This window comes from Oryzias latipes, chromosome 7 (assembly GCF_002234675.1).
Source record: "Oryzias latipes chromosome 7, ASM223467v1".
NCBI lineage: Eukaryota > Metazoa > Chordata > Actinopteri > Beloniformes > Adrianichthyidae > Oryzias > Oryzias latipes.
In genome coordinates this window covers 4491096-4518208 of record NC_019865.2, presented here as the reverse complement: position 1 = coordinate 4518208, position 27113 = coordinate 4491096, and the positions used below count along the sequence as shown (strand labels likewise).

The 27113-nt window shown below is 42.7% G+C and overlaps 2 protein-coding genes across 2 annotated transcripts in view; both read left to right on the top strand.

Annotated features, from left to right (window-relative positions):
• The first annotated feature begins 423 nt into the window (after positions 1-423).
• Positions 424-20456, top strand: pard6b (par-6 family cell polarity regulator beta). Its single transcript, XM_023956376.1, has 3 exons — positions 424-800; positions 1921-2143; positions 17351-20456. Exons 1-3 carry the CDS (start codon positions 738-740, stop codon positions 18262-18264), a joined length of 1200 nt encoding a protein of 399 aa, XP_023812144.1. The 5' UTR covers positions 424-737; the 3' UTR covers positions 18265-20456.
• A 320-nt stretch (positions 20457-20776) lies between these two features.
• arfgef2 (ADP ribosylation factor guanine nucleotide exchange factor 2) overlaps positions 20777-27113 on the top strand; it is a 34023-nt gene continuing 27686 nt past the window's right edge. Inside the window, exons 1-3 of the mRNA XM_023956375.1 lie at positions 20777-21083; positions 24265-24295; positions 26947-27070. Coding sequence (XP_023812143.1) covers positions 20921-21083; positions 24265-24295; positions 26947-27070 — 318 coding nt within the window. The 5' untranslated portion in view covers positions 20777-20920. The remainder of the gene's footprint in view (positions 21084-24264; positions 24296-26946; positions 27071-27113) is intronic.

Here is a 27113-nt window from a genome sequence, read left to right as displayed (position 1 = left end):
TTGCATCTGCAATTTATTGGGAAGGGCTTAATAACTTCAAGTAAAAAATATATGTATATTTTTTATTTAGTAGGAAAAAAATATTTATGGTAATAATAATAATCATACTTCATAAATTAAAAGTAAACCCATCACCCAAATTTCCTTTATTTTCCTGAAATGATGGTGTACATTTTGAATCAACGTAGACATTTTTTATTGAAAATGTAAAAAATGTTTTTTGAATGTCTGCCACTTTAAATATTATCCCTAATCCACATTATCTGTCCCTCGACGGTACAGAAATATTGTTTGTATTTATTAAAAGTTTTTCTCATGACGTCCTTGTTCAAAATAGTGATAAATATGAGTCTTATTTTGAAGTTTTAAATGTATTGAAATGTCAACGACTCTTATTTTGAAGGGCGCAGCTTTCCAGGCACTCGGAGGGCGGCTGGGCATTCAGCCGAGAAGAGTCGCAAAGACACAACCGGACGCAGCGCGAGGTCCACGCACAGCGGCAGCTATGAGACGAGAGAAGTTCACGCGCTGAGCCAGGCGGGTTGACAGCCTTCGTTGGACACTTCCGGACCGATATAAACGAACCGGCGCACGCGGAGGAGAACCGGGACGTCTTCTGCTGCTGTCGGAGAAGTGACTGGCGGACGCTTTTTTTTGGGGGGGGGGGATACGCGGCTGCGGCAGGAGGAGCGGAGAGAGAGGGTGTGCTTCGGCGGCTGTCCCGCTGCTAGCGAAACATGAACAAAAACCACCGAGTGCCGAGCAGCCGTTCTTTGAGTGCCGTGGAGGTGAAGAGCAAGGTGATCCCTGGACTCCTTTACCGTTTCCGTTCGATGTGTTTGTGATCGCAACTCCGCGGTCATTAATCTGTCACTCTTGCTAATTTAGCCTGCTAAGTAGCCCGGTACCAGATTAATGATGGCGCAAAAAAACACATGAACAAAATGTTAAACATTTTTGTGTTATTGTTTCCACAACATCGATCGAGACGTCGACGCGCCGCCAAACGTGAGAGTGGCGTCGTCGTTCTTCTCGGTGTAGTTCGAGGGTTTACGTTAACGTCAGTTGACGCCGCGGTGAGCTCGTGTCACCTGTCACCGCTTCCTCCGCCGCTCCCGCCACCCGTTCACTAAAGTTTAGAGCCGGGGTTCTTACCGCTTTTCCCTCCCGGGGGGATGGGGGGGGGGGGGGGGCATTCGCGGGACTTTTCTCATCTTTCTAGTTGATTGAAACTACCGGAGGAAGGCAGGAGCGGCTGCCCCGAACTTAGGGCGACGTCGCCCCTCCCGCGTGCACAGGTGTCATTCGGCCTGCGACAGGCCGGCTCCTTCCGCCAGAGCCTGCTTGTTGCATGATTACACACACCGTTGACAGAATAGGCTCTTTTTTTTAGCGCCTCTAAACTCGTTTTTGTTCATGTGTGCGCATGTCGACACAAACTACAACCGTCCCTCTGTTGATTCTACGGAGTTCTGCTCTACAATTTGTGTTTTGGGAGTTTTATATTTTGTTATTTGGTCATTTTCTACTCATCCCTGGTTCTATTTAGGGTGTCTCCTCCCAAAAACCTGAGCCTAACACACTTCTTTTGGTGTAAACCTGGCCAAGTTGGCACTGAATTCTCATCATCTTTTGTGGAGCTTGGCAACAGTAACCACAACAACCCGTCCGTATTCATCAACATTAGCCAGGAGACATTATAGTACAGAGTCTCTGAGCTGCACTGAAGAGCTCAGACGGCGTGTTAGAATGCAGCTTTTATAAAAAAAAAAAACTGATTAACTCTATTTACTGCATCCATGTTTCATTTAGAAACCCTATTATTCATGTTTTACAGACAATACTGGTAGTTGAACACCTACATGTTCGTATTGTAATTAATGCTGACAAAACTTTATTTTTATTTTTTTTGCGGGTCAGTTTGGTGCAGAGTTTCGTCGGTTCTCTCTGGATCGGTCGAAGCCGGGGCGCTTTGATGAGTTCTACGGCCTTCTGCAGCACGTGCACCGCATCCCCAACGTGGAGCTGTTGGTGGGCTACGCCGACGTGCACGGCGACCTGCTGCCCATCAACAACGATGACAACTACCACAAGGCCATCTCCACGGCCAACCCTCTGCTCAGGCTGTTTCTGCAGAGGAAAGGTAAGAACAGGAAGACTTTGAACTGCTCTGTGCTTGTCTGAGAGGTGAAAACTGCTCACCTGAACAGAAATGATCAAATGTATACAATGCTCTGCTGAAGGTTTCGGGATTTAAAAGGATATTTAAAGAGCCACTCCGATGAAAATGCAGTTTTTCAGCATGTTCTTGTGGCTTTTTTTTGGTGTCGGAGGACATATTCAAAGAACATTTAGCTCAAAGTTGCATTTCTGAGTATTTCTGTGTTCAAATCTATGTGAATCAGGAGCAGACAAAAAATGCTGTTTGAAAATGAGCATCTTTGTGACGCAGAAAATACACTTGGTGAGTGACAGACAAGCTCCCGCTCTGACCTCTCTGCACCAGGGAGAGGAAGCGGGGCGGGGTTGCCCCGTGCTCAGAGGCAAATTTCTAATGAACTACTGCAACCCTGCAGTAAACTATGTCCTAGAAAATGACACAAGTGTTTGGATTTGAGCAAAATTGTGACATAATCATTGTTAAAATACCACCGGGAACGCTTTGAAAATAGATCAAAAGATGGAAGGCGGCTTTAGAAACAGGGGTTTTATTAATTTGTTAAATTGATAATGCATTGGAGAGCCATGTTTAGCTGTAATCATAGATCTGGATGCTTTCCGAAACCTTTTTGTTTGTTTTCCAGCTCTGACCGGAGTATTTCTAGGTTTGAAACTTAAAAAAAAATGTTTGGAAAAATGTCCTCACTTCTTTTTAATACTTTTTTTTAGAAGTAGATGTTTGGATTTTGTGTTCTGCTCCTGTGCTGTTGAGCATTTCCAGGAAATGGTGTTGAAAAATGAGGATTTTTTTTTTTTTTTTTTTTTACCATCTGTCTCCTTGGGGTCAAATTTGACCCTCCTTTCGGGTTTTTAAACTTACTTGGCAACTGGGGAGTTTCCGAGCGTGACCTGTTGAACGTCCCCGCCCCCCTGGGTGTGCTTGATCGGGGCAAACCTCGTGTGTTTAAGCCGTCCCGCTGTGCCATATGACTGTATAGAGGCTAAGCCACTTTGTCAGGAGGAGATTAGTGGGGGTCACCGTGCAGTGCTGCATGGGACGGTGTTTCTATGACACGCTACAAAGGCAAACCCACGCTGCGTCTGCTGCCGTTCGTAAACACAGCAGCAAAAACGACGCATGCTAACGGAGGCTACCAGGCTGCAGACATACAAGCTGTGTGCCGCCACACGCCACGTTGAAAAATGGGAATAGAGGAAATGGGGGGGGGGGTGACTTAATGCAGTACCCCACAGACTCCATTAACTTCAGAGCTTAGTATCTCTGCTGATTTGTTACTACCCCCCCTGTCAGGCACCAGTTGGTCCCAGCTTAATAACTCAACAGACGCAGAAAATTGCCTTTGAAAATGATTCAGAATTTGCCTTCATTTTTTTTAGAATAAAAAGGAAAGGAACTTAAGCAACAATCTGATTTCAGTGTATTACAACCACACAAATCAATTTTCAATTGTGTCAAACTGGAAATGAAATAAATATAGTCGATTTGAATAATAGAAAATGCATCGGCAGCATCTGAACAGAGTTCAGCTTTCTTAAAAAGCTGTGTATTGTTGACTTTGGATCATAAATAGCTTTAAGAGGAATTGTGGCAGAGAGACGGATGCTCCTGTGGTGAACCTGTGGCAATATTTGCACAACCATCCATCCATGTGGAAAAAAAATGACGCGTTTCTTCTGTAATCTCCTGCGATTGAAGGAGGTGAGGCTCCAGCAAACAGAGGAGGCCTAAAGTGGATCCTGGGGTTTCACGGCAGCTCCTTCATGAAAGCACAGGGGTGTCGGTATGCGTCCGTCTCATGACACACGGAGGGCAGGAATTTGCAGCAATGCGAGAAAACATTTCGACGCGTGCTTGTGAAGGAGCATTCAGGAGACATTAAACAATAACACCAACGTCCTGCAGTTTGTTTTGCATTATGTCAGTTCATGTAAACTTTTTCTGAGTACGGTAGTTGATATGATAGAAACAAAAGGCTAAATATTTTGTAAACATGCATGCTTTTAATGGGTTTTAGCGTGGGTTTTTTGCCTAGACAGGACACTGAACCAGTTTAGAGTGTTATGCTTTGAGTCACAAATTTTGAAAGCCTGAACTTTCCTGTTTTGGGGTATAGTGCTCCCTCACTATGTCGCAGTTTTGCAGATTTTGTCAGTACAATTTTGCATGCTGTTATTAATTATTTTAAATATATATATATATATTTTGTTTTTTTTTTTACACAGCACACTGTGTTCTGCATCCCATGTGGCTTTAGACCATGTCAATCAGTCTCGTTTGTACCGTGTCTCCTGTACAGAATGCCTTCAGTTTACCAAAATGACATCAACCTTTGATCACGAGCCGATCTCTGGTTTTATTCTACGATACTGGAATAATTTTTCTATCAAACTTCGAACTTTGAGAGGTTGAAGAGATAAAAGTGTGTAGTTAGGGGTTTTACAGCTTTTAAACATCTGTAACCCTATTTGGTGGATTTCTGCGATGGCAGGTTATTTCTAAAACATTACCTCCGCAATAAATGAAGGAACCGATCCACTTTGACCGGTACATTTAGAAAAATCGGTCTAGTTATGAGAGTAACGGCCGTTCTGACCAAGATTATGTCGGTAAAAATTTATTAAATTGTTAAAGAAGTAAATAACCAGTTTGTCGGTTTCTCTTCCTGTTGTGTCTCTGCTGTCTTTGCCTTTTCATGTACATGTGATGCAGACAAAAAGACGTCCAATCATAAGCTTGCTTCTGCCAAACGGCCTGAGATGAATTGAAGAAGTTATGGCAAAAAGCATTTCATTTTTGTTGCTCAAAATCTAAAACAAGTTTATCTACTAAAAGGCGTTTTCATGTATGTTTTTAAATGCCAAATGTATAATAAATATCTAGATTGGATCCATTTAGGGATAAAAGTTGTACTGTATCATATCACCACAAAATGAGTTGAATCTTTTATGTTTTTAAGCGTGGACAGCGTACGCCGATGCTTATTGAATCATGGGAGAGGGGAAGGTACACCCCCCAAACGTTGACTGATGGTTTTTGAAGAGTTTAGCGTCACAGCAGATGGTGTGTGATATTCCTGGCCTTCTGCGCGCTCCTTCTACCGCTGTGCAGATGCTTCAGTGCATGGTTGTTGGGCTGTGAGTGTGTTGTTGCATTGTTGCAGTCTGGTTCCTGAAGAAAGCCCACATTGTTGTTGTTTGTGCGTACGCCCGCTGTCACAGAGCTGCTGTTGAGGCGTTCGGGGAAGGATGTGTGACCCGCTTCCCTCTGTGCCAGTCATTTTGGAAGGTTTTCTCCGTCCACCGGTGGACATCCCCTCTAACCACGCCCGTGTTGTGAACGATGTGTTGAGCTGCCGGTGATGTGTAGGCTTCAAGAGGCTTTCCATAGGTGGGGTCTCCTGACAGAGAGGTTTATGTCAGGACTGTTGGGTTTGTTATTTTGAAATGTGTGTCATACAAACAGGCTGGGTTACCTGATAGAGCTGTAATGAGGAGGAAGCGACACCCAGACAGCATGACATCACTCCGAAAGGAGATTTGCTTGGAGGCATTTCCTAAACGTCAGTGTTGGGTTTCTTTTCTACGCAAGCTAAGCATTCTTGACGATCTTTGCACCAGCATTCAGCTGCTGCAGGCGAAATATTAAGGTGAATAATGCCGAGGTCATTTATCTCTTGGAATATTTTTGTTATTGTTCTCATGTGAAGGATTTCTATTTTTGTAACGGTAAGGAGCAGCTGCCAGCCGCTCAGATACAAAGCTGTTTCTGGCTCACAGTCACCCCGTCTGACATTTGTTGTTTTTGTTGTTTAAGAGGATTAAAAAAAGGTCAGAGGAATGATCGATAACCTGCTGATTGGTAACAAAACCCATGTCAGGCTTTAAAAAATATCACGATTTCCTTAAATTTATAATATTTTTAAGTTTTTTTTTCTTGTAGAAGAAAAACTCGACACACCGGGGGGAAAAAAGCTTTAAAGTCTCACTCTGATCATCTTATGATCTAGTTTTTAAAGCTTTCCCATTGGTCTTTATGATTCTGCTGTTTTTAGCCCATATCAAAAAACTTTGTTGTTTTCTAGGACACGGTTTCTGTAAAGCGGCGGGATTGTTGGCTGGGAGCAACCCCACCCCCCTTCCTCTCGCCCATAACTCTGGGCTTTCTGCTTAGGGTACACTCTCTCTCTAGCTCTCAGCCGCTCACAGCCCCAACTTGACATTAGCGGTCCATCAAAAATGGCGAGCAATATCAGAACTATCCATTGGTACAGTTTAGATCCAGATTCCAGCTCAGACGAGGAAAACAAAGACGTTGATGGATCCATTTGTCTACTAGTGAATTTATCAAAATGAAGCTTGTGGCCCCACCCAGAGTATTTTCTTTGTCACCAATACGATGTTTTACCAACAACTTTTGTTCGTCTGCTCCTGAATTACTATGGCTTCAATAAAGAAATGCTCAGAAATGCAATTTTGAGCTTGAATTTCCCTATATGTGTCCTCCATCATGAGAAAAATGACACTTGAACATGTTAAAAACACCCAAAACACCATTTTTATCAGTGGGTCTTTGAACATGAGAGATTTCTTTCCTTGTTCTCCATTTGCTATTTTTTAAGTGCAAAAGACAATGTGAACCTGAAAGCATTCGTCATCCGAATCGTAATTTGAGCTCAGACCGGATCACATTTCTTTAACATACCTTTGCAAAGGCCGAGCATATTCGGAGGGACAGGAATGCCTTTATTTACCTATCATAGCTGAGACTGCCTTTGCAGTTAGTAACCTGTGCATGAGTCATCGAGCCAGAGTCATGGAAATGTGGACTGTGAAAGTTCACACACATGCACTGCAATACGAAAAACAAAAAAGTACTTTTGTCAGAGGGGAAATATGGCAGCTCCAGAAGCAGATGAAAAATAGAACATGATTAAAGACAGACTGAATGAGGACGGCGCCACGCGAGAAGCGCTCAGATCAAGAGACTGTAGCGGCGTTCAAGCGACAGGTGTAAATGTCGCCGTTTGTCAAGTCAAAGAATCCTCCTTTGGGTTGAAACTCTTCCTCTGAGCATGCATTATTCTGAAGGATGGTGCATGTAATGAGCAGATGATGGATTCAGCGATCGAGAAGGAATGTGAGGGGGGGTTGCTGGGGTCTATTGGGATGGACGGGAGGCAGAGTTAACGGCACGCCGGTCTGAGTAAGGCAGAAAGCATTGTTGTGGCAAGGCACATAATTAGTGAGGAGAGGGAGTCGTGTAAATGTGATAAGAACACAAGGAGAGGTAAGAGGAGAGGGAGTGGGAAGAGTATTAGCGAGGGAGGAATGCAGAGGGAGGCCCGAGCTGGGGAGGGAAAGAAAAAAAAGAGAGTGGGAGAGGGATGGATGAATGGAGGGGGTGGGGGGGTTTCCTGGGTGGAATGTGGCCAGCGTCTGATCACGTCTGCTGGCTCGATTTGCCGGGACAGGCCGACTGGATCCCGCATTCGGGGATGTGGCTTCAGTCGGCGGAGGAGAGCGACTTTAAAGACCCACTTCCATGAAAGTTTGAAAAATGTTTTTATGCATGCAAGCTTAAAAATGCATTTCTGAGTATTTATTCAAATCACTGAGAACCAAAGGCAAAGATTGGAAAAACGTTGTGTTGTGACGTAGAAAATCCGCTGAGTGGGCATCAAGCTCCCTGCTTTGCTCCATTCTGACGCCTCCACTTGCAGACAAATGGATCCACGGACGTCTTTGATCTCCTTGATCAAAATTTGTCCAGATGAAAAGTTCCGCTATTATGGTTGTGGGTGTTGGTGGCTGTAAAGCTCAAAGTTATGGGTGACGGGAAGGGAGGTGGGGTTGTTTTGCGTTAAGAGGTGAATTTTTAATGAACTACTGCAGAAACTAAAAAACAAACAGAGGTTTTTTTTTTTTTTTTTGGCAAAAGAACAACATCATCGTTATTAAAAGTCCACTGGGAACGCTTAAAAATAAATCAACAGAGGATCGGAGGGAGACTTTAAAAAGGAGAAGGAGCCAAAAGCACTTCTGGTACCTGAGCTCATTGCTGTGTGGATGAGGCCCAGACCGAGTCGCCGACCTCCGGGTTTTTGAGATGGATAGAAAAAAAAGAAAGAGGCTGCGCTTCTATCTCAGACGTGAGAAAGGCGTTCGGTAGATTGGTGACGACAGACGAACAGGTCGAGGGTGGCAAAGGGAGGGAAAGGTGCAGCGTCCCAGAACATGAAGTCTAGTTTCAACATACTTTTAAAGCGACCTTTGAGCTTGTCTGCTTCAAATCATAAATCTCTCAGAACAAATTGCTGCTGAGGTCATCGTACATTCCCACGACGTGAAGCATCTAAAGTGTATTTTATTGTCAAAGTTTTGAATGCAGGCATATAAAAAAAAGTCCCATTTGCTTTCTTACACCTGGCTGTGTAGAAATTTCTCTCTGTTTTTTACTCATCCCCTGGGGGAGCGGTGAGCTGCAGCCACCAACGCGCTCAGGAACCATTTGGTGATTTAACCCCCTCACCCAACCCCCTTAATGCTGAGTGTCCATCAGGGAGGCATTAAGGCCCTGTGAGTAAAGTCTTGGGTGACTGTGGATTTGAACCCACAATCTCCACGTTTCAGGGCAGACTCTCTGCCACAGAGCTGGTAATGGGAAACGTGAAAACGACTTGATTTGCAGTTTCTTTTTTATGTCTTTGGCTTGCACACAGACAGTTTTATAGTTGTTTTTTTATCCTTTAGTCTCTTGTGGTTTTTTTGATATGAAATGAAGCACTGTTGATGCTTCATTTGTTGCTTTGGCTCGATTCTTTATGAACTCATATTTGAACGAGGGGTCCGGCTTTTGGCTCCTGTAAGGTGATCATTCCCAACATGCTTTTCTTTCACATGATAGAAAATATTATTAAAACTTGGGTTAGGGTCAACCATGTCACTATTTTTCAAAATTCCCTAGTCTATTGTTTTTAACATCAGTGACAAACTACTAACTCAATTCAATTCTAATTCCTACGTTCATTTGTATCATTTTTATTTAGCAGGATTTGATTAAATATGTATTTACTTGCCAATATTTTTTCTAAAACTATTTATTGTGAAAAAATATTTTGACAAAACTCTTGATTCATGAACAAAGAATAATTATTCACTCTGGCATTAAAGCTCAGACAAAACAAAAAAAAACAAAAAAAAAAAACAAGACAAAGTCCAGACTAAATTGCTGAGATAAATACGTTTTTAAACCATGACTTCCTATTTGGCATTTTATGAATGTTTGTGCACTGAGAGTGAAACACGAGAGAATATGGTTTGCTTGTATCTTATTGTTTTATTTCTTTATTTTCTGAAACATCAGATTTTTTCTTGTCGAGCAGAAATGATTAAAATATTTATTAGGAAACGAAAATAAGGTTTAGGTTAGAGCTGTACAATAAATCGCAAATTTATCGCTATCGTGATATCAAGCTGTGCGATACACACATCACACAAGTCGGCAAAAACTGTGATAATTGGTTACCTTAAATGAGTTAAAACAATCTTAAAGTATTTAACGAATCAAATAAATCCATTTATGCATTTGACCAATCGGATGGAGCACTTCACGTTGTTGATCAATCGATCAATCGCTAAATTGATCACTATCATCGCACATCGTGAGTTTTCCTCATAAAGTGCAGCCGTTATTTAGGCCTTATCAGAGTGAATCAGACTACAATCATCCAAAATCTTTGGAATAGACTAGATTATTGTAATCCTACTTTACTTAGCTTTATTTGGCTTTTCTTGCTTTTTGTGTGATGCTTTAAAAAAAGAAGGTGGTTGTGATTTTGTGCTGAGTATGAAAGAAGAGTAGTAATTATGGGTGGATTTAAGTGATCCAATGATAGTTGATCTCAGTGAGGAAGTGAGGAGCTTCTTGTTGAATCACTGCTGCCTTCAAGATGCTGGAAGCAGCAGAGAATCCAGTTCTCCTGTGTGTCCATCCTGGAAAGCAGAGGGTCAGCCCTCTGACTCGGGGTCTGCAGCTGTTCCTCCTCACTTTTATCTTCCTGGTCCTGCCATGTTCAAACCCCAAACACAGCCTCCTCTCACTGGTAGAATCTCCCCTGGACATCAGCTGCAGTCCCTCCACAATCAGCCCCGTCCACATTCCACTCACCGACCCTTATCAGGGTGGCCTCTGTCAGGTGCCTCCATGACTCACAGGTCCCAGCCCTGTTCTTCCAGATGTTTCTGGATGACATCATTCCTTTTTTTCTCTCCTTCAAACGATCTTTGATAAATGGTTTTTTGTTAAAAATGGGTGATAATGAGTGGATGATGAAAAAAAAACTGTCTGGTGTCTGATGAAAGAAGGAGAATAATGAGTCTTATTAGGAACTCCTTTAAATAATAGATTTAAAGAGAACTTACTCACAGCTCGGTCACAGCCTCCCTTGTTGAAGATTGTGCCAAACCCCTGCAGGTCTACCTCACTGCTCCATAAACCCTCCCTGATACCTGCACTCTGCTGCAGCCTCAGTCCTCTTCTGCCTTCCCGTCATTCTCACCCGAACTTCCCTTCTTCCTCTTTCCCTTATCAGTGGCTTTAGGAGACTTATCTCGCCTGTGCCAGGGAGTTTACTCCCTGCACCAGGAATAGCAGCCTTCTGGGAATGTACTCCTTTGAAAGTTTTTTTTTTTATCATTACCTCCTCTCTTTTTCTCCTCGTTTCTGTAGCTGCACGTGTGCATCTTCGTGCCGTGTTTTGTTTTTCACTTCTTCCGACTCCCCTCTCCAAAGGCTCACCCCCACACTCCCCATCATGGATCGTTCCGTGTCGGGAACGCCGGGGCACCGACTCATCAGCAAACCTGAGTGTTTCCAGAACACCACAACCTTCAGCCGCTGCTGTTTGGCTCCAGCATTTTTGTTTTTAACCTTACATCCCTGTTGAACAAAAGCAGAATTTTAGCTTTTCTTTCCTGGTGTTTTGTGGGATTTCACAATGAAATCTGCAGCTTTTTTTATTATTCGATTGGTTTGTGCAATTGTGTTAATCTGATTCAGATGAACACAGATAAAAATGAGCGTGTTGTGTACTGAGTAGATGTCTTCAAGTCTAAACCATGACAGGCAGGAAGTGGTTTGCTTGTGCGTTGCAGTGAGGATAATGGCGTGTTTGGGAACCGTCGTGTTTTGCCTGCTGGACGCAGCGTCAGGTTTCCATGACGCAGCACCAAAACCACAGGACATAATGGATGGCAGGGACAGTGCTGCTGTCACTCATAACTGTGTTCCAACCAAACCAACTCACTGTTGTGAAGCAACTTAATTGTGAGGCTGTCTGCAGCAGCAGTGGCGTTCGTGTAATGAGAGCACTGCAGCCAAAGCATGCATGAATGCATGGCTGGAGACGGCGGCACTTTAACGGCCTCTGAGAATGCAGCTCTCCAGATGCATCGGCGCATCGCGTCTCTGCTTTAAATGAATCCCGATGACTCCATAACACCAAAATCAGAATTTGAGGCCGAACGTTTCCAGACTTTTCCCCTTGAGGTCACAGTTTAATCCCTCCGGTCTGCGGATGATCCAGCTGATATCCGTGCGTGATGTTGTGTCGCTGGCCTGTCATTTTCTCCTCCACTGCGTCCCTGTTTCGCTCCTCACTAACTCCATTCACAGTGTGGGAAATCAAAGCAGCGGCAGCATTATTGGAATGCCTAACCTGTGCAGAGCCGTGGCCGTGTGGGGCTGGAGACCGTTTTCTGTTCACATTATAGGAAGTCTGCCTTTTAGCATCAACTGTCCGTCTGATTCTCAACAATTTTCGTTCTCTTGATCTTCAGAGATCACACTGATTTAGGAAAGTTTTAGTTTTTTTATTACATTTAGGAAAGCATGAAGTCCTTCCTGTAAACGTATCTAGTCTCAAATCTTCCTTAATGATGGTGTTTAAAAACAGGATTATTTAAAGTTCTCCTCTGTAATTTTTTCACATCTAATCCATCAAATGGTTTAAACATTTCTGACACATTGTCTGCATATCGAACAGGTGTCAAACTCAGTCTAAAAGTCTGTGCAAAAGAGAAAAATGTCATTGCTTTTGCATTTAGTTCTTTTTCTTATTTTAAGGCTGATGTAATATACGGTAATAAAAAGCCATAAATTAACTAACATTTAAAATAATTAACTTATTGAGAGAACGGACAGGGTCAAAATTGGCCACCATTTTGGAAACTGAACAAGCAAAATAATTGTCAGTTTAATCTAAAAGCCCCAATGGAATTGCTCTTGGGTTGTCCTGGGTTCTTTGAGGTTGTAATTAGGGATGGACGATAAATCGTGGCAGTATCGGTATCGGACGATATTTGCATATCAGTATATCGGTCCGATATTAAAAAAGTCCATCAATATTCTTCTGACTATTTTCAGAAAGACTTTATTTCTGAACAGATCCCTGGCACTGGGAGCTTATGTTTACAGTTTAAACCGTGTTATTCCAGACACTTAAATATTGGTATGGTCAAATAACGGCTATCGGCCACAATTGCAGTGGAAACCAGTGGTGGTTGGTTATCGTATCAGCCTGAAAAAACCCTCTGTCGGCCCATCCCTAATTATAATACAATATCATGCAAAGATCATTATTATTAGCTGCTAAAGTGTTCTGTGGTTCACCACGAAATGCATCTTTGTTTCTGTCATTTGCATCAAACATGAGGCTGACTCTGTTTTGGAGAAATACTTTGGAGAAGTGAATCTCATGAATGGAAATGAGAAGTCCTGGTCTGAAAGCAGGAAGTTGTTTCAGAAGGTTGTTCTGTTAGTTCTGTGTGCACAGAAGGTTTAAAGAGCACAGCGTCTGCGTCCACTCTATTGATACTGGTTGTTCAATGTGTTTGTGCATTTTTGTGAAATGAAGTGTCCCAAAAGATTTTGCACAAATATTCATAAAAATGTTTGGATTGTGACACAGCCTTTTTATGTTTATGGTTGTATGAGTTGATTATTAGCCTAGGTGGCTGCATACCTGCACAATCTGTGGGTGGAGTGCGCCGCAGTCGTGCTTTTAATGTTTACCAAGCGCTGGATGACTAAATGTGATGTTATGTTGATTCACCATCAGGGAACCACAGAGCAGAAAGCCAGGTCACACTTTGAATCCTGTAAATACCAAGGAGGGCTTGGTCAGTTTGCGCCTTCGGTTTGGAGTCGGGTTCATTTTTTTCAGAGATGTTTTGACCGTTGGCACATTCTGGAACGTTCTGTGCAGATTTTGTCCTAGACATTTTTCTGACAGTAGTTTGTTTGGGTTCTTCGTACTGCATCAGTTCTGCATCTCTAAACAGCATTGCATCATGTTGCCGCTGCCTGTCTAAGGCTACGTTCACACTGCAGGGCTTAATGCTCAATTCCGATTTTTGGAAAAATTACGATTTTTTTTTTTTTTTTTTTTTGCAAGGCCGTTCACATTTCCAATTAAATGCGAACTTTTGTGAAATCCTGTGTGACCGTGAAATGACCCGGAAGTGACCCGCATGCGCAGAAGAGTACTCAACGTTGAACAACGTCACTCATTGTTGGCTGAAGTAGCTAACGCTAACAATGGATGTCAACAACAGTGTTGTCAACAGCGGAGCTCTTTTTGCATTATTACATTTATTTTCACAAAGGAGCCAGCACAGCAACAATCTTCTCATTTTAAGAAGGCATTGGAGCCGGGATCGTCTGTACCCACTGTTGTGGAATAGGGATGTTTATGTGCTGCGGCCGCATGCGTGTGTGTGTAAGAGAGTGCGTGCAGCCAGGTAGGGAATGAGGGGGGGCAGTGGGGGCGCACATTCATGTTGTGTGTTACAGAGGAAGGAGAACGATTAAAAAAAAAAAAAGGCTTCCCCCAGAATAAATGCCATTGACTCTTTATTAACTCGCTTTCGAGAATCTGAGGGTCCGAACGGGGAAGTGAACCCCGAAGGAGATCCGCCTTCGGTCCCCCGCGCTTCTGACCACGGTTTTCAAAAACCGCCCGGTTGCGATAAGAGCCCTGGAGTTTGGTCTGAATAGAGCTGTCACCCCAAATATGAATCCAATCGGTGACCTCACTTCCCTTCCACTGACCGCTCTCAGCAGCATCGTCCGCCATGGTTGATGTTTATGATCTCGTTCCCGCCTACTTCAACGCAGAATGATGACTTTTGTAGCGTATCGATGACGTACCGGTCGGATATATGTGGCCTGGCCGTTCAGGCGGAGGTTGCATTTTTTTAAAGATTTAAAAGATACGTATCGGATTCAGGACCATATACCCAAGTGGCCTGGGTCGCATTTGAAAAGATCGGATCTGTGTCGAACAGACTGTCATGAAAACATCAGATACAGGTCGCATGGGGCAAAAAAAATCGGAATTTGGTTGTTTCAGCCTGCAGTGTGAACCTAGCCAATAAGAAGGTGACACACCTAACGCTTTTAGTGTCGCGTAAATGAAAGAAAATCCTGCAATAAAGTTTCTCATTTTTAGTTGATGTTGAAGTGGAACGCTCCTTGAACACTTTTGAATTTGATAAATATTTAGACTCTGTGGGCCAGAGCATGTATGACATCATTATTTCACACTAAATGATCTTATTCTGATTTCAGTTGTGAGTTTTTGCTTTCATCCAAAAAAAAAAAAGGTTTTTACCTGGTTGTCTTCAGAACGTCAACTGTCATTTAAGTATTTTACAGAACTGGATTTTTTTGGTATTATTTTTGTGTTAAGGAAATGCAAATTTGATAATGTAATGTAAACATTTGATGGCACATCCATCCAAATACAGTTTGAGGTGGATGGCAGCTATTGTTGTTGTTGTACATCCTGGACAGGTCGCCAGTCCTGTCTCAGGGCTTGATAGCAGATTTTTACTGAAAATATTTTTAACTATAAAGATACTGAATATTCCTACTGCCCTACCAAATGTTGTACCAGCACCACTAAGCATATGTGTGTTCATGTACATTCATTCTGGTTCTGCCTTTAAGTTCCTCTTCAGACCAAAAATGCTGATTGAATGAAATGAGCACCAGAACAGGGAGGCTGTAAAGAACCGGTTTAACTTGTATCTTTTTAAAATGATGGTATTCTGACTCTTATTTGGTTTATGATTTGTACGCAGGTGGATGATCATTACTTCTTATCATAATTTCGAACGGTGTGTTTTTCTATTTTTGTTTCTTGTATCCCACGCTGCTGGAGCCGTCTTCATCTAGTTGTTTGTGCACATTAGTAAAGATGTTTGTTTTAACCTTGATGTTTTTTTTTGAGGAAGTCAGGATTTTGGGCTTAAAAATGGCGTTCTGTGTGAACATTCAAACAGAAAGTATCTGTAAATCAATCGTCCTTTAATCTTAGTTAACCGTCTCTGTTAAGTTCATTGTGTGTTTCAAAAGGGGAAACCGGAAAGCGATGGCGTCTTTTCATGGTTACCGGCTGCCGTTCCTCGGTAAATAATTAGACTAAGAGCCCGGCATTCTGCGCTCTAATAAGCTATAATGTAACCATAGTTTCTCAGAGGGTTGGGTTTCTGTGAGCAGCTCTTCCTGTGGGCTCAGGTATCATGGTTGAGCTGCAGATGTTTGTGAGTGTAACTCATAAATGCACACGTGTTACGTTGGCTCAGGAATGACCTGCTCACACAGACGGAGGAGCCCGGCTGGGATGGAGCTGGATGCTGTTTGGACCTGTGACTGGTTGTGATGCCTACGTCTGTGCAGTAACGTCACATGTATCGTCATGTTTTGTGACGGACTGGTCTTTATGCCGCTGTAAAACCTAACAACAAAACAAACTGCTGCAGTCCTGAAGAAGGTGACCTGACGCTGTGGGAGGGCTCTAAGTTCAGAGCTGGGGAGGACATGGTCTCCCCCCATTGGAACTGAAATGTTAGCCTGACTCGCCTGTCGGGACAAGCAAGGCTTTGTCTCAGATTTTGGATGGAGCGGTGGGGAGCAGCGGGGTTTGTACCTGTCAACCTGAGAGCTGGAACCCGTGTCCGTCCCCCAGTTCCCACGTGCACGGTGGAGGAGAAGCACGGGGACGCACGTTCAGCCTCTGAAAACTTTATTTATGAACCCCTTTCATCCAAAAGCAGAATCACTTTGCATGAAAAACTAAACGTTTCGACGGTCAGAACTTCCCAGATGGTTTTCAAATAAACAACAAGATAAAATGAATCTAAAAAGTTGCAGGGATGTTAATGTTTAGCTGCTGACATTGTGTTGGTTAACTATTACAGATCCAAGGTTCAGCTTTTCCCTCACTCTGTCCTGTTGACCTGTCGCACTATGACAGGCTTCACTTCCTCCTCTGGCAGCTCTTCAGAGCGACGCCTTCAGGTGACAAAGCTCTGACGCAAACAGCTGAAGGTGGTTTCTATGACCTCCCGACTGAGACGTTTTTAGTTTACAGAAGAATGAAAAGTTTGCTTTTCATATTTTTGAGTGAACAGGACAGATTTTTTTACAGCGTTGTTGATTATTATTATTATTATTATTAAATGTATTTATTTTTACACTGATGAAATAAAAAATAAAATTAATACAAAGATGTACAACGATGGATGTCAATATTCAAAATTCAAGTCCAAACTTAAAATTTTACAAACAGTATTTTTACAGAAATAAAGAAAATACGCAGAAAACAATCAGAATTCCCTGCAGTTATTCCGTATCTGAGAGAGTTTCTTCTTTGAGGAGATTTTTCTCTTTTCTGTTGTATTTTTAATCTGTAAATAATGACTTAACTTTGTTTAATCGCTCAGAAACATCGATTCCCATTTGACTGCAGCTCTTCTTGTGGTTTCATGTATGATTGATGGTCCTCTTCAGGCTTGCGTCAGAGGTTCAGAGTAGAGATAGACGGATAATTCATCTTCAGGTGGACCGGGGAGGTCATTCACAGACGGCGTCGGGTAATTTCTGGATGGCAGCTTGTTGTTTTTGTGTTTTTCTGAAGAAAAAGCACCTTTAGTATGTTCATGATTACGAGCGATGCCTCAGGTTTAAAGACGAGATGATGCAAAAGAAATCTGGCGTGGGTAATACTTTGATCTGAAAGTTTTTAATGGAAAATTAATCATTTGTTTCTTTCCTCTTCCTCCTTTTGTCTTTCTTCTCTTCTGTTCTTCCTCTTGGGTTTTGCAGAAGAAGCTGAAAACACGTTTGCTACAGACCCGCTGACCAGGAAGAAGAACACGGTCCTTTCTGCGGTTCTTCTGAGGCCGGACGCCACCAGGAAGAAGCACCCGGTGATCATCAGCCTCCCGAAAGACTTCCGCCCGGTGTCGTCCATCATCGACGTGGACATCCTTCCGGAGACGCACAGACGCGTGCGCCTGTACAAGCACGGCCAGGAGAAGCCGCTGGGTTTCTACATCCGCGACGGCTCCAGCGTGCGGGTCACTCCGCAGGGTCTGGAGAAGGTCCCGGCCATATTCATCTCCCGCCTGGTTCCTGGCGGGCTGGCGGAGAGCACCGGCCTGCTGGCGGTAAACGATGAGGTCCTGGAGGTGAACGGCATCGAGGTGGCCGGCAAATCTCTGGATCAGGTGACGGACATGATGATCGCGAACAGCCACAACCTCATCATTACAGTGAAGCCCGCCAACCAGAGGAACAATGTCGTTCGGAGCGGAGGGGGCGGGGCTGCATCTGGTAGTTCAGGGCGGTCGTCGGACAGCGGCGCCAGCTGCTACGGCTACTCCACGCACGGCGCCACGGCCTCCATGCCTTCACACATCATCCAGAACTTCTCCGCTGGGGAGCTGGAAAGCGACGAAGACGAAGAAGACCTGGTGATCGAGGCTGGCGGCGAGGCCGAGCCCATCAGACGCACCTCCTCCACATACAGCATGCCCTCTATGCCTCGCTACGAACCACACCTCAACCTCCGCACCGCCTTCACTTCCGCCTCCGCCTTCTCCATCCACACCAACGGGACTCTGCCCGCCAGCAACAGCAGCGGATCGCTGAATCACGCCGACGCCAATTCAGCCACGCCGTCGCCAGACAGGGTCAGGCGGAGCCTGGAGGAGGAGGGCACCGTAATAACGCTGTAGCCTCAGCACTGACTGAACTGTCCTGGGAAGGAAACACTCAGGGGGGGGGGGGTAAGGCATCACAGACCAGAAAATAAAACCCCCCTTTGCCCCCGTCAGGCAGCGACTGTTCCAGAGAAACACTAGCGTCACACCGACACCTCCATGCAGAAACGTGAAGGAAAACACTACACTTCTCTACATGCCAATGATCATGCATGTGTGCCAAAGAGGTGACACCCCCTCCGCACCCCCAGCTCCATAGAAATGTGAAAGAAGAAACACAAAAGTCTAGTTTAGCCCCCAGAAGCAGTTATTTTCTCAGTAGTTTTGTTTTTGTTAGCCAGCTCCTTTTTTCTCTGGTAACCCCCCACCCCACCCCCCACCTGTAGCTTTACAGCATAAATAGTTCTATTCAAATCTACTTAAGTCGGTGACATGTCAGTCAACCAAATCTTCAGTTCTACTGCTTTTAGGAAACGCTCGCTCTGCGACGCTTTTAGACGAATCTTTGTACCTCTCTGTAAAACGGACGGACCCACTAAGATGGCTTTTTTTAATGACAAAGCTTTAGTTCAGCCGGTACTGAGATTGCATTTTTAAAATTCAGAAACTGACAAATGTCTGCAAATGTGACTCCTGCACATTTTCTACAAAACCTGTCGCGATGTTTAGCATTTCTGCCCTCATTTCTTTCTGGACCACGTTTTAATGTGTTTCTTAATTTAATTTTATGCTGCATTTAAAGTCCCACTCCGATCATCTTGTCATCTATGTTCAAAGCGATCCCATTGGTCCTTTAAGTATAATTATGCAGTTTTTAGTCAAAATTGGTTAAGAAATTGTGTCGTTTTGTAGGACATAGTTTCTGCAGAGCGGCAGGAGTTCATTAGAAATTCAGCCCAGAGTTGTGGGTAGGATTTTTGGTGCAGAGCAACACCGCCCCCCTTTCCATCCCCATTGCTAAGCAGAGCAGGGAGCTCGTGGCTTGGAAATGCAATGTTAAGCTTAATTTTCTTTATATATTTGTCCTCCATACTTAGAAAAATGGCACAAGAATGTGTCAAAAACACGATTTGCATGGGACTTGAATGTTTTCAATACCTGTTTGCCTATGGAAAGTTTTATTCTCCAACATGCTTCTGTTAGAGCTCTATTCTGAGCGAATGACTTGCATTAAAACACCCACATTAATATTTATTTTAGTTGGTCATTTGACGCAGTGAGTCCCTGAAAACACACCCTGAGAAGCAAACACACATCCAGCCACACAAAATAATAACATTTCCATGTTTGTTAAAGGTGAGGCGGAGCCGTTTGCTCTCACCTGTGCTTTGCTGTCATTGGCTGTTCATTAAGTTCTTAATCATGAAGCAGATTCATTTATCAGAAGACCTTTTGCACATTGCTGCCAACTGCTTTGCAGGTGTCTTTGTTTTGTTTGTACCTGTTTATTTTTAGCACACCTTTGCTCTGAAGTGCTAAGTTCCATTGAAAGACATTCAGAGTTGTGTAAACACGCTAACGGTAGGAATGTCTGCGTTTGTAGGGAAACAATAATCATCTATAGATGAATCCATATTATCCGTACGACACTCTCTTTAGCCACAAGCTCAGTGCTGAAGCGAACTGTCCTGTTTGGATTTGGGAGCAAAAGCTGGTGGGTCTTCTTTCATTGCCAGCGTTCATCTAAATCTTTTACTAATCACTGTAATTTATTTACTGCATATCTAACTTCATCACGTGGCACTGGAATTGTAACCACAGCAACAGTTTTATTTATTCCACTATTTTTTGTCTGCTTTATTATTATTTTTTTTACAACAAAATCTTTTTCTGTGTATTCATGATTTTTCCCAAGGTACGATAGATTCCTTTAACCATTTACGCTCATTTAACTGGGTGATTTCAAGGCTTTTGTAAGGTATCAGATCTGTTGCTATTTTTTGATACTGTGAATTCTATTGGGGGGGGGGGGGGGGGATTAGCAACCTCAACATAGACAAATGTTTTAGACTGATTTTTGTTTTAATAATGGAGCAATGACTTTTGCTTGCCTGTTGAATCCTATGATATAGATTTGTAATGAATGTCAGTATTTTCATATCAATGCTGCATATGTTTTTATCACTATAAATAAGATGTACACACACAAACCAACAGGTGTAACTGCTGATGGTGGAGCTGGAAAAATAAACTAATATGTAGCAATATTTGCTGTTAAGTGTCGGTTGTATTTATGGGTAGCTGTGATGTTCAAAGTAGTTTGTTTTTTAAAGAAATGTGGGGGGAAACTGCAGATATCGTTTAATTAATTCTCATCATGGAGTTTGGCGCCATCTACTGGCTAAACGAAGTACTGATGGAAACCGGAAGTGCAGTCTACTACTCAAAATGTTAAAAATTAATTATATTTGTTTAATATGTAAATAAATTAACTTGAATTCTAGTCTATGGTTTATTTTAGGCGAGCTGTGAAGCCTAAAGTTTTCATTTCCAAGTGTGTGAGTTTTTGTCGAGACAGCTGAATGTCACGTGACGTGACGTCTAACCAGCATGGCGACGCTGAGCTGAGACAGGAACCCTGCTGGACACTGCGAGCCTGCCGTTCGTTAGCTTTCCTCGTCACCTGCAGCCGCGGGTCCTGGCGGAACATGACGGCCTGAGAGACCGAGCGATGCAGCAACCGCGGCCCCCGCAGCAGCACTCGCAGTCTGAGGCGGCAAACAACAAAACCAAGAGCATGTTTCTGTCCAGGGCGCTGGAGAAAATCCTCGCGGATAAGGAGGTGAAGAGGAGCCAGCACAGCCAGCTGCGGAAAGCCTGTCAGGTGGCGCTCGGTAGGTCGGTGTTTTGGTTTGGGACTCTGCTTTGGGGAAACCCGCGTGCGTGCCGTGTCTTTTCGCGCGTTTCAGTCGTTGTGTTTGTTGGAAACCGTAAGTTAGCTAGCTTTGCGCATGAACTGGCCTTGATCGGTGTGTTTTCTGTCTTTTTTGTCATAAAAACGGCGACGATCTCCATCGCTGCGTTTCCATCACCACCGTGTCTGCACGTAAAGTCGTTTTAATGACATTTAAGTCCGGGGACGTGAGCAGATAAACGGACGTAGATGTTGTTAGCGCGTGACAGCTAGTTAAGCTAGCTAAACAGACCAATCCCAGTGTTGTACGTAGCACTGCCGCCCGGTCAGACAGCCCGGTCCTGCCCTGCACCCACACGCAGGAGGCAGGACGAGGCCGCCTCCCTCCCGGATCCTCTGACGCTCCTGTTGCCCGGATAATGTCACACACATCACAACGTTCTGCTGTTTTAGGTGCCAGTGCTCATTAGAATAGTCTGCACAAAACCAGTGGATATATCATGGCACGTGCGATTCTGGCACGAGGCTGAACAGCTTCTAAAAGAGTCAGTCTGACTTTGTCAGGCTGTGGAAAGGCTTTAACTCTTCCTGAGTGGAGAATTTGAGGTGTGCTGCCTCCAGGCCACCTCTTCTCATTATTCATGATGCAGGTAGATACCTTTTCCGGATCCTCGCCTCACCTTTGTGTCCCATTTCAGCTCATCAGAGCTCACAGACGGTCCTTCAAACCCTCACCTGTTCACAGCCTCGTGATGGTGAAGGAGGATGAGGCTCCTTCATCATGTTTGGGGGGTTGGAGGTGGATATTTTTAACCAGTTCTGACTGACTCTTGGACCCAAGATTGACTTACAAAAGTTCAAAAAGCTCAAATTCTATGATTGATTTTTTTTTTACTTTTAAGGCTATTTTTTTCAGACAAAACACAATTATCTTTTTTTTATATATAAAATGATAATTCTTCCCATATACACTTCCTGCATTTGTTTAGTTTTAACTCATAATTGTGCAAAAAATGTTATTTATAACAAAAACCAAACTATCTTGGTTTTGAGTTTCATGTTTTCAACTAAACTAAAAGATCAAACCGTAAATAAAATTACACGGTACGTTTGTTTATCGATTTGAAATCAAGTTTAGTATTTAAACTTCTGGTGACACCCAGAAGCCTGACCCTTTAGACCGCTCTGCAGCATTTCTGCCGTCGTTATTTTCCTTAAACATGTCCGTAAAAACAAATCTACAGGGACTAGTTTAAATCTAAAACTAAAAATATTCTGAATTTGTGCCACTTTAAGATGAATTTGAGTTATTTGTGGATAAAACTTACAATATTTGATTGAGTCAAATGCATTAAACAGGTGAAAAGACCTCTAGGCTCATCCTGTTTTAAGCTTTGACTTAGTTAAACAGAGTAAAAGCACTATTTTCAGTAAATTTGAAAATAAAGAGTTGTAATTCTGGAGATTGACTTACTATCTATAAAATTGTAATAATGCAGCAAAAAGTGCCCCCAAAAATCGAGTTGTTCTTCTCTGATCGGAGAAACCTGTTGAACATGATGTGCAGCGTCACACATTCCTTTGAGTTTTTGTTCACAGCTGGAAATGATGAGATGGAGGAAATGACGGCGTGTCACGGTCAGTAGAGCATCGTCGCAGCACGACGTGTCGATGAGAACGCGTGCTAAGACGCTCTCATCTCCACAGACGTCTGGATCTTCAGGCCGAACCGCCGTCCCTCAGCAGTCTCTTTAACTCGGTCTTTAAATGATGCAGTGAGGCAGCAGCACCAGAGAGCCAAACGGTGCTCCGGTCTTCAAATATGACTCGTTCTATGTCAAAAATGACCTTTTACTCTTGCGATGAGTTTTATGGTGTTATGGATTTTCTAAATATGAAACATGCAGTTTGGACATTTCCGTCACAAACATGAACACCGTCAGGTTTTAATCTTTGCTTTCTTTGTCTCTTGTGAATTTCCTGGACACTCAGTTGTTGTTTTTTGGTCCTTTTTGTTTGTAATTCTGTTCGCACGGCTGTTTTCTCCCGTTTTCCTGAAAATAATCGTTTAAGAAATAATGGAAGTTGGTCTGTTTGGGCCTCAGTCTTCATCAGGGTTACAAAAAGTCCCTTCTTTTTTCTATTGAGCTCTCCTCCTTTTAAAGAAATATTAACTTTTCTTCAAGCGTGTGGTTTTCCCGTGTAACTGATTAGACATGCCGTCGGGGGAACTTCAGCTGGGAGCAGCTCGGATGGGCATTTTCTTTTTAAAGTGTTCTCATTCGGGTCCTGTGTTCACGTCTGCATCATCGACGAGAATTACCGTCTCAGGAAATGACAGATCAAACTCCACAAACCTAAAAATGGATATTATCACAACAACAGGCAGTTCTGGTGAAACAAAGTTACGCAACTTGGAGCAGTTTAGCTGTTTGTGCATTTAAATTTTACAGGGAACCCAACACGTTTCAGTGTCTCATAATAAAGAGCAATGAAATGACAAATAAAAGAGAACGATGATTTAAGGTGGAAACTTTAGACGGACAGTCTGCTGAGGTATCCATACGATGAGAGGTTTTGCATCCAGAGACATTTTTAAATGTAAAGACTCGTTTTTTTTTTAAATTAGCATTTAGATAACTCATTTAATTGAGTATTTTATAGTTTTTATAGTTTATAATTTGTGCATTTTTTGCCCTTTATTCCTTTTTACTGTATTTGGTGCCATCTCAAACTAATAACTCCAGCATTTATAGTTAACCTTTTAGTGCTTTATCCTATTTTTCTACAGTGGGGCAATTTTACAAGTTCTCCCACTTAAAAAGATGAGAGAGGCCTGTAATTTGTATCATACTTCAACTATGAGAAAGAAAATGTGGAAAAAAAATCCAGAAAATCACATTGTCTAATTTTCTTAAAATCATTTATTTGCAAATTATGGTGGAACAACTCTCCAAGTCCAACTATGTACCATTTGTTAGCAATGACAGCAGTCACATGTTGTGTTTCACAAACTGTGTGTTCTACACATGTTGATGAAAGATGCTCTACAAATAGTGATTGACAGGAGGCGGGCTGTTGATAATAAACAAGTGAATCCACTGCAGTCACTCACACAGGGATGCTCAGATCTAAAATGACTTTTTCTCCTTTTTTCACAGATGAAATCAAGGAAGAACTGGAGAAGCAGAAGTAAGTTTTCCTTTATACAGACCAGTCCTTTTTTTAAATAAAGTGGATTTTAGATGTTTTTTTTGGCTTAAGGAGAAGTGTTAAACATCAACGGCCTCCTTATTTCTTGGTAAGGGATTTTAAAAGATCCCCATCGATCATCTTCTGATCTGTTTTCAACTTTCAACTCTAATGTTTCAGTTTTTAGCCAAAAGCGTCTGACCTGTGGTGTTTTCTAGGACATAGTTTCTGCAGAGCGGCAGGAGTTCATTAGAAATTCACCTCTGAGTTGTTTCTCCTTCCTGTTTGCTGAGAGTTCTGTGGTTACACACTCTCCTGCTAGCTTACAGCCCCTCACATTCCCACGCTAACATTGTTGGTACAAAGAAAAATGGCGAGCAATATCGGAGCTATTGGGTCGTATAGTTTAGATCCAGATTCCAGCTCTGACGAGGAATACAAAGACGTTCACGGATCTATTTGTCTGACAGTGGTTGTATCAGAATGGGCGGAGCAGGGAGCCTGTGGCCCCGCCCATTGTATTTTCTACATCACAAATACGATTCACAACAATTTGAGTAAAGAAATACTCAGAAATGTGATTTTAATCTTAATTTTTTTTATAAATGTACTCCATCAGAAAAACAAGAACATGTTAAAAACACCAAAAACACATTTTCATTGGAGCGGATCTTTAAAGCTGAGACCTCGTCTTTAGAGCTGGACTTTTTAAATTATTACTTCTCCAACAAACAAAACAAAATCGGAATTAGTTTGTGGATAAAGATTTTCATTTATGGTGTTGAAGACTTTGAAATTGTGTCCAAATTTCCTCGCTACTCAGTCCACCATATAGATCAGGGGTCGGGAACCTTTTTGGCCGAGAGAGCCATAAATGCCACATATTTTTAAATGTAATTTCGTGAGAGCCATACAATAATGTAGCATCCCTTTCCCACACTGAGGCACGGAGACTTAACCTCTTTTAAGGTTCTTTATTCTGGTTACTGCAGGCCGTAACCGACGCCGTACAACTCCTGGCATTGCCCGCACGGAGTTCTGTTCCTCCACGGCTATTGTTTGTAGCACTTATTAGCCTGATTCTAACCCTTGTTCCACGTGCTTGCAGCCAAGAAAAAAGCACTGACCGCATGGATTTAAACAATTATGAGCGAGCAGGCCCTTAATAATAATCATGACAGAAATTAAAGGACATTTAGAAGATACGTGTTGGTCCGACCAGCAAACGTTTAGCATTGCGAAATCTGCTTGAGCTGTTGACGGGGCTCCAGCTGTCATCGAACAGCAAAATCAGCGCATAAAAGCACATTTAGTCTCCTGCAGCTTTACGCTGATTTTGCAATGCCGCAATGAGCATCTTGGATGTAAATATGTGGGAATTACACCAGCCTTTATTTTGTCTGGACTCCACTGGAAACACCAATTCATATGATGGTCTAGTTTCTCAGATCTGCGTAGCAGCACTTCCGCCTTCGGCGATCGGGCTGCCGGTCCGAAGATAAAGCTAGTCAGGGGGACGTTTCAGCGAACCACGGTGCGTCAGAAGGAGGATGGCTTAAGGCGGAAATGCTGCTATGTAGTCCTGAGAAGCTGTGTACAATCATCAGGAGTTCACAACCATCACAAAGCCCTCACCTCTGCCGCTAACACAAAGCTACAAGCCTGGCCGCACTGCTCCTAGCATGTCTGTGTCTGTTAGCAGCCGGACACATGGAGATAGCAATGATGTCATCGCCCCGCCTCCCCTCTGGAAATGCTAAGTGGAATTGAATAATGCGACAATGTTCGCAGGGTGGATGTTAAAATGCAAATGCAATCCCCTCTTTGCATTTTAATTTTAATTATGACACAGAAAAAGCGGTTTTTAAGTATAACACGAAAAATAATTTTGAAGTATTGATTTTTAATTTTGGGTCATTTGATGCAGTTACTTTTAGAAAATGAAAAGAATTTCTGTGAATTCATTTTAATTGTCAAATTAGACATTTCTTAATGAATTTTGCTACACATTTACCAGAGAACTTTTGGAAAATGAAATGTCAAATACCATTTTCTTTATCATTTTAATTAAGTGACAGAATAAGCGGTGTTGAAGAAGAAAATGAAAAAGCAGTTTGGAGGATTGCTTTTTATTTAAAGAAAAAAAACAGCTTTATTTTGAAAATGAAAAAGCATTTCTGGTTTTGACTTTTATTTTTAATTATGCTACACAAATGCTTCCATGCAAGGTGTTTGAATCTACAATTCCAAAATCCAGAGCCCTGAAAAAAAAAACCGGTATGCATCAATGCTAACTAGATTGACAAATATAGACCACAATGCATTGCGTTTGAATGATTTGTGATTAGCTAAAATATATTTAATATTATTTTTTGTATAAAATACTAGTTTTAATTATCAGAACACATTTGATTTACAAATAATTTTTGTAAAATGTACATATTAAGTTTGTACTTTGGCAAATGAGTGACGTCATATTTGCTGTTTAGAAAAAAGTAGTGAGCACGTGTCTGAATTACGTTAAACGCCAGGCTACTGTACAGTCCTGCACGAGACAGTCTTTCAGGGTTAGACTAGTTACATACAAGTCACCTTCATGACTAGAACCCGTCTGCATCTTCACCGAGATGCTCTCACTGCTTGTCTTCCAGAGATGGCACAGTGGTTCCTCCCAAAGCGAACTACATCGAGGCGGACAAATACGTGCTGCCCTTCGAGTTGGCCTGTCAATCAAAGTGCCCCCGGATCGTCAGCACCTCTCTGGACTGCCTTCAGGTAAACCTTTGCTCCCGGTCGGATTACCCGCCGGTAACGTTTC

Coding starts and splice junctions, on each gene's coding strand:
- pard6b (XM_023956376.1), top strand. CDS start 738: ATGAACAAAAACCACCGAGTGCCGAGCAGCCGTTCTTTGAGTGCCGTG. Junction 801..1,920: donor CCGTGGAGGTGAAGAGCAAG/GTGATCCCTGGA, acceptor TTTGCGGGTCAG/TTTGGTGCAGAGTTTCGTCG. Junction 2,144..17,350: donor GCTGTTTCTGCAGAGGAAAG/GTAAGAACAGGA, acceptor TGGGTTTTGCAG/AAGAAGCTGAAAACACGTTT.